Source organism: Exserohilum turcica (assembly GCF_000359705.1).
Source record: "Exserohilum turcica Et28A unplaced genomic scaffold SETTUscaffold_2, whole genome shotgun sequence".
In the NCBI taxonomy this organism is placed as follows: Eukaryota; Fungi; Ascomycota; class Dothideomycetes; order Pleosporales; family Pleosporaceae; genus Exserohilum; species Exserohilum turcicum.
In genome coordinates, this window is record NW_007360025.1 from 386,020 (window position 1) to 396,714 (window position 10,695).

At 54.8% G+C, this 10,695-nt stretch overlaps 4 protein-coding genes and 1 non-coding gene across 5 annotated transcripts; 3 read left to right on the plus strand and 2 right to left on the minus strand.

Moving 5' to 3' along the window:
* Positions 1-726: 726 nt before the first annotated feature.
* Positions 727-2,145, minus strand: SETTUDRAFT_153421 (uncharacterized protein; the record flags this gene model as incomplete). The annotated part of the gene is made up of 1 exon (XM_008027069.1): positions 727-2,145. The coding sequence occupies one exon, from the start codon at positions 2,143-2,145 to the stop codon at positions 727-729; it is 1,419 nt and encodes a 472-aa protein (XP_008025260.1).
* A 2,145-nt stretch (positions 2,146-4,290) lies between these two features.
* SETTUDRAFT_162846 (uncharacterized protein) lies at positions 4,291-5,353 on the plus strand. Its single transcript, XM_008027070.1, has 2 exons — positions 4,291-4,502; positions 4,551-5,353. Exons 1-2 carry the CDS (start codon positions 4,297-4,299, stop codon positions 5,206-5,208), a joined length of 864 nt encoding a protein of 287 aa, XP_008025261.1. The 5' UTR covers positions 4,291-4,296; the 3' UTR covers positions 5,209-5,353.
* A 352-nt stretch (positions 5,354-5,705) lies between these two features.
* SETTUDRAFT_30944 (uncharacterized protein) lies at positions 5,706-6,247 on the plus strand (the record flags this gene model as incomplete). The annotated part of the gene is made up of 3 exons (XM_008026813.1): positions 5,706-5,838; positions 5,898-6,028; positions 6,149-6,247. The coding sequence occupies 3 exons, from the start codon at positions 5,706-5,708 to the stop codon at positions 6,245-6,247; spliced, it is 363 nt and encodes a 120-aa protein (XP_008025004.1).
* Positions 6,248-6,776: 529 nt separating this feature from the next.
* Positions 6,777-6,857, minus strand: SETTUDRAFT_t20. Its single transcript has one exon. It is a non-coding gene; the product is annotated as a tRNA-Ser (tRNA).
* Positions 6,858-7,716: 859 nt separating this feature from the next.
* SETTUDRAFT_88452 (uncharacterized protein) lies at positions 7,717-9,294 on the plus strand (the record flags this gene model as incomplete). Its single annotated transcript, XM_008027071.1, has 2 exons — positions 7,717-9,000; positions 9,076-9,294. 2 exons carry the CDS (start codon positions 7,717-7,719, stop codon positions 9,292-9,294), a joined length of 1,503 nt encoding a protein of 500 aa, XP_008025262.1.
* Positions 9,295-10,695: the final 1,401 nt, after the last annotated feature.

Sequence of the window (10,695 nt, forward strand, 5' to 3'; positions counted from 1 at the left end):
TTCATTACTCGGGGGAGTTTTTTCCACTGCTCATCGAGTCGAGTCTGGGTCTCGTGAGAGAGATACAGGCAATACATAGGAGGGCGGGGTTATATATATATATATATATATAGAAAAAAAAAGATGATAAGATGGGAAAGATGAATGTGAAGATGAATGTGAAGAAGAAGAAGAAGAAGAGAAAGAAAAAAAAAGCGAGAAATGCGAAGATGAAGAGAGAGAAAAATAGACCAAAAACAAAAGTACAACTACAATGGGAGAGGGTATGTGTGTTATGTGTATGAATTGATGTGGTGGTGGTGGAGGAGGAGAAAAAAAATAAGAAAATAGAGAAAAAAAAACTTTTTCATCCTCCACATCAAATCATATTTTTTTTTCATATACCTCTCCTCGCGGATCATAAGATTGGATCCCGACTCGTTAACCTTTCCTCCCTTCCCCCCGCTCTCAACCCGTTTTTCCCGTGTGTGTGTGTGTGTGAATTTTTCTTCCCTTTCCCCCCCCCTCTCCCGATAAAAGATATAACAATGGCCATCGCAAGTCCATTGCACTAGTCTGGCTCTCGTAACCTCCACAGCGCCTAGCAATGCATTCGTCAATGTGTCGAAATAAGACAGGGTTCGAAGCGAATGTCGTGAAAACAAAGCGAAAAAAAAATTACTCAATTCAAAGTTGGCGTACTTGACCTCATAATTAACAAGGGGGGGACAAATAGCGCGACGCAGTTTACAACTTCTGATGTTGAGAGAGCGGTTCAGGGGTGGACTCTAACCCCTCCATGGTACCGCTATCTTTGTGTCGTGGAAAAAGACCACTATCGGCGGCGGTAGGGGTGCCAAGCCGTTCTGTGGGGTACTTCTCGAGGTCCTTGTGACTAGTCGAGAAGGTGGATATAACGGGGGTATAGTTCTGAGGATGATCAGCCTGTGTCGGCGTTTTGGCTTCTGGTCCAGCAGAGATGGGGCTCAGCAAACTTTCTGGGCCGTTGTTGGCTTCTGGGGGCGCGAGTTCGGGCTGCGATTGAATGGCGCCTACCAGGCCATTCCAGCCTCCTTCAATGTCACGTAGCAGGCGCACATATTCTTCGGGTACTAGGCCGCTCTCGCCCGTCTTTGGGTCTTGAGCCACGAGCCAGCCTTGGCCATGGCGGTACGAGACCAAAATCACCTGGCCTTCTACTAGGGGCAGCTCGTTGTCGTTTTCGCGGGCAAAGTCGAACAATGCGACTGCTTTTCCATGCATCTCTTCGTCGGGCGAGGCAATGGTAAACTGGTAATCGCGCGAGAAGCGGCTGTCGTCGTATATGTAGTCTTCAGGCTCCGACATGTCGTCGTCTGAATCGTATGGCGGGCCTTGGAGGACTGTTTCGGCATCTGCATAAGCGCGTGGTGGCAGAGTTGTGGCGAAGTGGGAATCGCGCCGCGACGCTCCTTCTGGTAGGCCGAGTCGCGATGACTCGGGCGGGTAGGTAATGTACTCACTGCTAGGGGTGTGAGCAGCGTCGTCATTTGCGAAGTAGCTGCTCTCGCCGTTGATCGGCACCAAGTTTGTCCGTCGATGTTGTTCTTCTGGGTATCCGCGGCGGCCGCGGGTGTGGTCAAAGTTGACAATGTTGGATTTGTGCTTCTTGTGGCGTGCGCCGTGGTGGCTGGTGACGACTGGGCTTGAAATGTCCTCGTCCTCGCTGTAGGGCGGGCCTCCGTCGTATGACGTCTGGGGAAGTTGCTCGCCTTCCTTCTCGTCCCATGACGCCGCCGACCAGCCGCTCCGGTCGTTGCGCCATGCTACCGGGGGCGGGTCTGACAGTCTGCGGCTGTGCTCACTTGCGGGGGTGGATATGTCGGAGGGCTGCTCCGGGAGTGGGCCGTAGAAGAGGGGATGCAGCGGGTCATAGGCAAAGTCGCGGACCAGCGAATAGGGCAGGCTCGAGTGGAAGATGGGGAAGGCGGTCGATTGCGGGCGCGAGCGCACCGATTGGTGCGTGTTTGATGTGTTTGAAAAGGTGGACAGGCGCTTGTTCATGTAGGAGCTGGCGCGCTCGAGCTTGGCCTTGGAAGGCGGGGAAGTGACGAGCGGGGGGAGGGAGGTGCGGTTGACGCCTGCCTGGGCCGAGTCGCTTCGCGGTGATAGGACATCGGCGGCCATGTCTGGGGTGGGGTGGGCGTGGGCGTGGCCGCACACAGCAGCTCGTGGGTCGAGGTCGTGGTGCAGGCGGAGCGGGTTGGCGGGCTCGTCTGGGGCGGTGGTGGTCATGCGCGGTAGATGTATGTGTGTGTGTGTGTGCGGGCAGTGTTGCAGGCAGGGCCGGGTTTCAAGGCAGGGCGCGACGCAGATAAACTTTTTTGGATGCTGGCGAGGGCGCACTCGAGGGCAATGGCGAGACGGGCGCCGAGTGGGCCGGCCAGCGAGGCGCACACAGGCAGCGCTCGAATCACAGCGAGGCGACTCGACAGGCGTGTCGATGTTTCACGGCGGGCGGCGGCCAATGCGCGGTTGAAGGCTTCTGGAATGCGCGAGTCGGGGGCTCGTTGGGCGTGGGCGATTGGGGAGGGGCGCGGGCGTGGGCGTGAAGATATTTGGAGAAGGGAGCGGCTGGAGAAGGCGGCTGAGGGGGTGGTTGTGGGGGTCGGGTCTGGCGCTAACACTCACCCAGTGAAGGATGGAACAGCTGCGCGCCTAACGGAGGGAGGGACGTCAGGGCCGGCGGAATGGGGATGCGTGGCATGCAGTGTGGCGGTGGTTGTCGCAGTGTGGTGGTGGTGGTGGTGGTGGTAGTAGTGGCAGTGGTAATGGTAGTGGTGGTGGTGGTGGTGGTGGTGGCAGTAGTGGTGGTAGTGGTGGTGCAAGGCCCGGCGACGACACTTCTTGGGTGCGTAGGCTCTATTTTTGGGGCGGGCTGGCGGGGGACATGCTAGACGCCGGTGCTGTGTTTCAGGCGCTGTCCAGGGCGCAGCGGGCGGGCGAGCGGGCGGGCGCGGCGACGCTGTGGTGCGAGGGCGAGGGCGACAGATGCTACATGGCCGGGCGGCGACAGATAACACACGGCAGGGCGGCGACACGGCGCAATGGTTCATGCCATCAGGCGCAGGCGTGCCTGTGTGCGGGCGAGAGGCGCTGCGCGTCTTCAGCCTTGGGTGTAGGCCGCTTTCTGTCTAGACGGTTTCACCTGGGGCCCAGCTAGCTGCATGCAGCGCGCCCCGGCGAGGAACTTCCCTGGGCCGTCCTCACCGTATGCCGTCACGCTCGCAAAACGCATAACGCCCGTCGACGCGAATTGCTTCCGTCGCCAGTGCCAGTGTGCTGCCCATGCCCATGCCCATGCCCATGCCCCGGCCACGCACATGTACTTGCTTGGTGGCGGCGGTGGTGGTGGTGGTAGTAGTAGCAGCAGCAGCAGCAGCTACACTGACAGGCACGCCCAGCCGCCCCGCGACCTGTTCGGCCACGGCAATGCTTGCGCAATCCCTCGACATGCACAGGTGCAGTCGTGCTATCGTCGACGGAGCATGGCGCCGCCATCTCATCTCATCTCATCTCATCTCACCGTCCCCGCTGCCAGCCCAATCGGCCCAATGCCAGCCCACTCCAGTCCACTCCAGTCCACTCCAGTCCACTCCAGCAGAAGCTCCCGCAACCACTGCCGGCCCACGTCATCACGGCCACCCACCCGGCGAGCGGCCCAGCACGCAACCCAGCAAGCGGCCCAGCAGGCGGCCCAGCAGGCGACCCCTCGATGCCGCCGTTGTTCGTAGTGCAGTGTAGTGTGCGTGTAGAGGCCGTTGCCCGTTGCCCGTTGGCTGCCCGCTGCTATTGGTAGTCGCACCACCACGCCCCGCCTGGCCCTCGCCCCGCCCCGCCCCGCCCCGCTTAGTCATCCCCATCGCGCCCTGTGCCCTGTCCTGCCCCGAGCTCGACAAAGCTTGCACTCACCACACGCAACCGCCTTCCACCACCACCCTCTCTCCAACCACCCTCTGCGCAACCCCCCTCTCCTTGTTTCCGGGACTATGATCGCGCCCAACACTCCTCCTTGCTAGCGTACGTCTGTCTTGCCTCCCCTCCCCCCCGAGCCCCCCCCCTGGCTGTGAGATGTGTGTGTGTGTGTGTGCGGGTGTGGGTGTCGAGGTAGGGCTCTGCAGAATCTTCATCGAGCGTTAGCTATGGTGCTGCGCGTTTTGATGTGGTAGAGAAACAGCAGCAGTCGTCACGCAAGTATCAGAATTTTCAGTGTATATTATTATTGAGAGTCGTCAAGGGCTCATGCCTCGGACAGCTCCAATATGTGTTCATCACACCATGTCGGCCGACCCACGACTGCGCGCGAGGCAGCAACAGCAGCAGGCCGCCCCTACACCAGTGCCTCCTCCGCCTCCCCCTCCGCCTGCCGAGCCTCAGCCTGCGGGCGTCGACGGCGCCAACGATGCGCATGCAGAGCAGAACATGGTGCCTGAAGATAGCTTCAAGCTCAAGTTCTGCACTGTGTGCGCTAGCAACCAAAATCGGTAGGTTACGCGCCCCACCGCCTCTGAATCCCTCGCTGACCCGGCCAGTTCTATGGAGGCACACCTCCAGCTCGCGTCCGCGCACCTCCCAACCATCAGCTTTGGCACTGGCTCGCTTGTGCGTCTGCCCGGGCCAACCATCACCCAGCCTAATGTCTATCACTTCAACAGCACCACGTACCGTGCCATCCATGACGAGCTCGCGCAGCAGAATGCCGCCTTGTATACCAACAATGGCCTGCTCAACATGTTGGGTCGCAATCTAAACATCAAGGGCTATCCCGAGCGCTTCCAGGACTGGGTACCTGGAAAGCCACGCCTTGACCACGCCGAAGACAAGGGCGCCCAAGGCACCGAGTCTGGCGTAGTCGACGTCGTCATAACATGTGAAGAACGCTGCTTTGATGCTGTGCTTGAGGATCTACACAACAAGGGCGGAAAGCTCAACAGGCCGGTGCATGTCTTCAATGTGGACATTAGAGACAACCACGAGGAAGCGCTCGTTGGCGGAAAAGCCATCCTCGACCTTGCGCTCAGTCTGAATGAAGCCGCAGCGAAAGAGCGGGAGATTCATGGTGACAGCGGCTGGCAGTCTGGCGGCGGTCCTGCTCGCGCCGGCTTTGATGAGCGTGTACCTGAGATTCTTGCTACCTGGCAAGAGCGCTGGCCAAACATGCCTGCCCTCTGGAGTCTTGCATGGTTCTGATTCGACCTTGTGGCGTTACATTTTGTTCTTGGCAACACAGCCTGATACCCCATTTGCATAGCGAGGCGTTCTGCATACTACATTACCAAATCAGCCCATTCTCAAATGGCTACGAAATACCACAAATACATGACTTTGATCCAACACGTCCGCCATTGGCTGTTTTGCCACATTCCCCTGACCTTGGTGACCAAGTCGTTTTTATCCAGTGACATTTGAGAAGTGGATTTGCTGACACCATTCAATGCAGACCTCTTCACACCGCCGTGGCTTGGTGACACGCCGTCCGACTAGCCACGTGTGCGTGTAACCGCCCGTCCCCTATTAACAACATGTTGTGCTCGCCTGTCAAAGAAGCAAAAAAAACAACAATTCCCAAACCCAACCCCAAACCCAACCCATACAGCTCTGCGACTTGCCATTGAAACCCTCGACGCCGTTTCTGCTCGCCTTTGAACAGCAACAAAAAACCATCAACACACCATCAACACTCCATCATGGGCCGCCGTCCCGTGTCCTGGACCCTCATGCTCCTGATGATACCCCTTTCCGCCCTCCTCTTTGGCCCCGTCAACAGCACCCGGACAACAAAGCACAAAGCCTGTGGTTGGGAACTCATGCAAAACTTCCGTGCGTCTCTTTTTTTTTCTTTTCTTTTTTCCCACCTTCCACATCTAACACTCTCACAGACATTCCCATTGCGCACCTGGGCGCCTGGTACGCCGCACAGACGGGCGACGGCTCGCTGTGCACCCGCCAGCCCGACGGCTCGCTCTATTGCACCTGCATCTACGAGTGTGGCAATGGCATCTGGAGCTATGTCCATGCTCCTACTACTACTATGCTTACTACTACTACTACTACTACTACTTCTTCTTCTTCTTCTTCATCATCTCAACAAGCAGTCACTCGAAATAATAGACGCTGGATCTGGGAAAAGGGATGCAACAAGTACTGTCATGCTGCTATTTGTGATGGCCAGGATCCACGCAATACCCTGTTTCTCGGGGAATCATCATCATCATCATCATCTTCATGATTGTCATCGTCATTGTCATTGTCACGTGTCGCAATCAATGCACGAGCACGCGAGCTAGTACCAGAACACAGCATTTAAATACGGCATTGAAATAGCTTGGAATGGCATGACAACATGGTCGTTTTATCACATCTCCCACTGTAGCGTGCGAATATAGTAGCTTGGTCCAACTAAGTACTAGAATTGCCTAGACCTTGACATATAGCCTGCAATACATTACATTACATTACATCACTTAGCTTCTTCACAAATGCATTAACCACCACATTGCTACTCTACCATGCCCTAAAAAAAACAAACAAACTAATCCCTAGTCCCCTGCCAAGCAACCCCCCACCCACATCACACACCCAACCCCAACCGTCGCACGTGACAACCATGTGTTTATGCGCTATAAAAAAAGTAAACAAAAGTAAACAAAAACAAAAAACCCACACTACAATTAATAGGTCTTGCGTAGGGAACCAGGACAATAACTGCAGAACGGCAAAAAGTACTCCCCACACGCAAAAAAAAAAAATTTTTCGCCCGACGTTGGCCAGATTCGAACTGACGCTCCCGAAGGAACAAGATTTCTAGTCTTGCGCGATAACCACTCCGCCACAACGCCTGATGGCAACATTCGAGTGAATGCTGTTCGATGACATCAGATTTGTTTTCATGTTTTATATTGCGCGCGGCTACTAGTCATGCCTCGTTCGCATCGCAGCCGAAACACCCATTGCCTCGGTATCCATGCAACTGCAATGCATCCATTTGCAGCGCCGATTGTGGAGTAATGCGATCCACAACAAATACTTCAATCATTCAGATTGTGCTAGCAGAATGCCACCATCCACTCAACAGCTGTATGCCAGCCTAGCGCGTATACATGTGGCCTTAGCGTTAGGCCTCCCATCTCACCTTGCCTTGACGCATTGGAGCCTTGTCCACAAACTCTGTGTTGCTTGCGTATCCCACTGCACAGCCACATGCGCAGCGGAGGGCGGGCGCCTAGGTGGGGGGGAAGTCTAAAATTCCTGGAATGGCGTCTGACGTTTTGTCCCTGGAGGACTGCTTTTCTTCTAACCTGTTGCATCGCCCTCCTCTGTGACTGCTGTTTGGGGCCCGTGTCCAGCCCGCTCGACTCATAGCGGCTGCCAGCATGGTGTACCGCGGCCGGCCTTCGACCGGGTGCAAGAAATGTCGCGAGCGCAAGATCAAAGTAAATCAACAACCTCTGCCTTTTCTTTTCAGTCGCAGGGACGAAGAGTGCTGACGGAATTGCACAGTGCGATGAGCGTCCTGGTGGTTGCGTCAAATGCGCCGAGCGGCACCTCGAGTGCCCTGGCTACGACCGCAATATCGACGCCTTCTTCCAAGACGAGACGGCGCATGTCCTGGCCAAGGCGAAAAAGTCAAAGGCAAAAGCCATTGCAGCTCGCGATGCACGCGATGCACTCAAACACGGTAATCGACAGCAAGCCTACATGGAGATTGTGGCCCAGGCGTGTCCGGGGATATTCATCACCGACTCGCTCATCGATCAGGGCGTTTCATTCTTCATGTCCCGCTATGCCACCGGGGTAGACCAGCCATCTATACAGTCGAAAGAATATCAAGACCATCTATCGACGAATGGCTTCCACCCACTCGTGGCCACGACCATGACAGCTCTCGGTATCGCTGGGGTTGCCAACATCCGCATGGATTCCCGCCTCAAGCGTGAGGCCACCCGTTGGTATTTGGATGCCATCAAGATGGCCAACGAGGCCATATCGTCTCCCAAAGATGTCAAGGCCGACAGCACTCTCATTGCTGTTAATCTCCTGGGCCTGTACGAGGCCACTTCCAATGACGCGACCTTGATGGGATGGAGCAATCACGTCGCAGGTGCCTCTTCATTGATCAGAATACGAGGCATGGACCAGTTTTCGACTCCAGCAGGGCAGCGCACCTATCTGCACACGGTTGGCCTCCTCACCATGAACTGCATGGGATTCGGGCTCCCCATACCCAAATTCGTGCACGATCTCAACACGGAGATTATCAAGCATTTGGATACCCACGATCCAAGAAACCGCTTCTTTTTCCTCCACATCAAGACTATTGATCTTCGCGCACGCATCCTCAACCAGGAAATGACTTTGTTGCAGGACATGATCGAGGCAGCGCTCGAGCTCGATGACATCGCAATCAACATCTTCAAGGACCAAACACGCGATTGGGACTACGACGTTGTGCTCTGTGAAAAACGACCGGGCATCTTCGAGCACTTTTACCACGTCTATCACACGGCCATAGCAGCCCAGACATGGAATTGGGTGCGGTACAATCGGATCTATTTCCACGACATTATTCGAAATAGCATCTTGATGGGCTTCGCGGCCACGCCGCCACTGCTGGTCGGTGCAAGGTACCATGAGCAGCTCGAAGCGAGCGTCCGAACGCTGTACCAATTGCAGTCGGACATCCTGGCTAGTATGCCGCAATTCCTACACGATGTCTCGGGCCGTGAATCAAACAGGGTATCAGAGGACACGGGCGACAGCCAGATAGCGACTCCTCCGCCAGATTCCCCCCCTGCATCGTCGACATCAACATCGCCACGCTCACCACCAGAACCCAAGTTCGTGCCAAAGTCGCTGGACCAGAACTTCAGGGGCACATCATTCGGCGGGGGTCACTCCCTTAAAGGCAGCGGTTCCGTAAAAGATCGCGTTCCCATCTTACGTGTAGGAGGCGGCTATTCAACTGTGTGGGCCCTCTATGTGGTATGTATATTTCTCTCTCTCTCTCTCTCTCTCCCCTGATAGCATCGTTTCTTGCGAAACTAACAACCTTTGTAGGCTGGCGCTATGCCTATGGCTTCTCACGAGAGCCAGGACTTTGTGCTACGATGCCTAAAACGTATCCAACAAGAATTCGGTATTGCCCAGGCCAAAGTCCTAGGCAGATCCCTACAGCGCATGCAGATTCTAGCCAGCAGCGGTGAACTTCCTTTTCGAATCTGTCCGCAGTATCTGCCGGATGGGCCGGAAGAGCCAGTCGAGAATTCTTGCGGTTGATTTCACACAGAGAGGTGCTTCCTGTTCTCCGTCTTGAAGCAAATAACCAGGCCTTGTTCTTTCTACAATTTGTAGGGGCGCAGTCAGATCCTGGGCAAATAAAGCTGACGGGTACATTACTATGGGGGTTGGATGACGAACAGCCCATGACGCCGCCCGTACGGTGAGTAACCCCAGATAAATACTATAGTGCGTGTCAGGGCTTGGGGGGGGCGGGGGGGGGGCGACGCGTTTCAAAACTTCTGAATACGAAGCCGCCCGAAAGCATCCCTGGCTTGCTGATCCCGCACCGGGTATTTCTGCTTCATACATCTGACGTCAGATAATGGGCCCATTTATGAGGCTCTTTTGGAACCAAGCAGAGCCTCTTCATTTTTTCTTGCCTTTTTCCTTTCCTAGATTGCAGGTTAGATGTTTGTTGTTGTTGTTGTTGTTGTTGTTGTTGTTGTTGTTGTTGTTGTTGTTGTTGTTGTTAGACATGGGCCAAGAATGCCGGTTTTGAGATGGACACAAGCAAAGAAGAGAAAAAAAAGGCTATGATTGAGGTCTTTTGATGCACACATGAGGGGATGGAAAGTCGACGCAATTTCCACAATACCAAATAGTAGAGGATGTTATGATCCGCTGGAGATCCAGTTCAGCTGGTGGGCTGGGACGCATGGTCTTCGAACTTGGCGTTCATACGGATTCATAGTCCCTGATGGCTACTGAACCAGCACGTAAAGTCGACGCGCAGTGTCATTTCAGTGTAACAGTCGCGTCTAACGGGAATCTTTATATCAACTATACGCAAGCGGTGGGGGCAATAGGGGTTGTGCCGGTGTTCCTTTATCTGGTAGTCTAGAGAGCTCCATGTGCAAAATGAGTACATGTGGATATGAATCTGACAAAAGGCTCCATTTTTTATTTCTCGAGACGGGCGGATAGGGGTAATACTACCACTACCAAGTGTACACCTACGTATCTACATGTCCAACAGGCAATGCTGTGACCGAGAACCAGAGCGTGCTAGAAGAAATGCAGAAGGACATGGAAACTCGCTATTTCCAGACTGTGGGTCATATCTCAGATTTCTGTGGGGGAAGATTACATGACACAAGGTCACTAAGGACCCGTGTGGGCAGGTTTGCCGCGAAGGAATACCAAGACGACGGGTGATGATGGCTCCCGTGGTTCGCCCAAATGTACGCCGTGCACGTACTGATTGGTGAATTGGACACTAAGTAAGTGCCGGGGGACTAGAATCGTTAATTCTTACCCGATGCACGCACACACACACAAATGTAAGTAGAGAAGCAAAAGTGAGATACTCCGTCTCCTAAATCCACATTCCATGCACTACACTGGCCTCTCGAGAAATCTTCCGTCGACCAACTCTACCTTCATCTATCACCAATGCCC

Coding starts and splice junctions, on each gene's coding strand:
- SETTUDRAFT_162846 (XM_008027070.1), top strand. CDS start 4,297: ATGTCGGCCGACCCACGACTGCGCGCGAGGCAGCAACAGCAGCAGGCC. Junction 4,503..4,550: donor TGCGCTAGCAACCAAAATCG/GTAGGTTACGCG, acceptor TGACCCGGCCAG/TTCTATGGAGGCACACCTCC.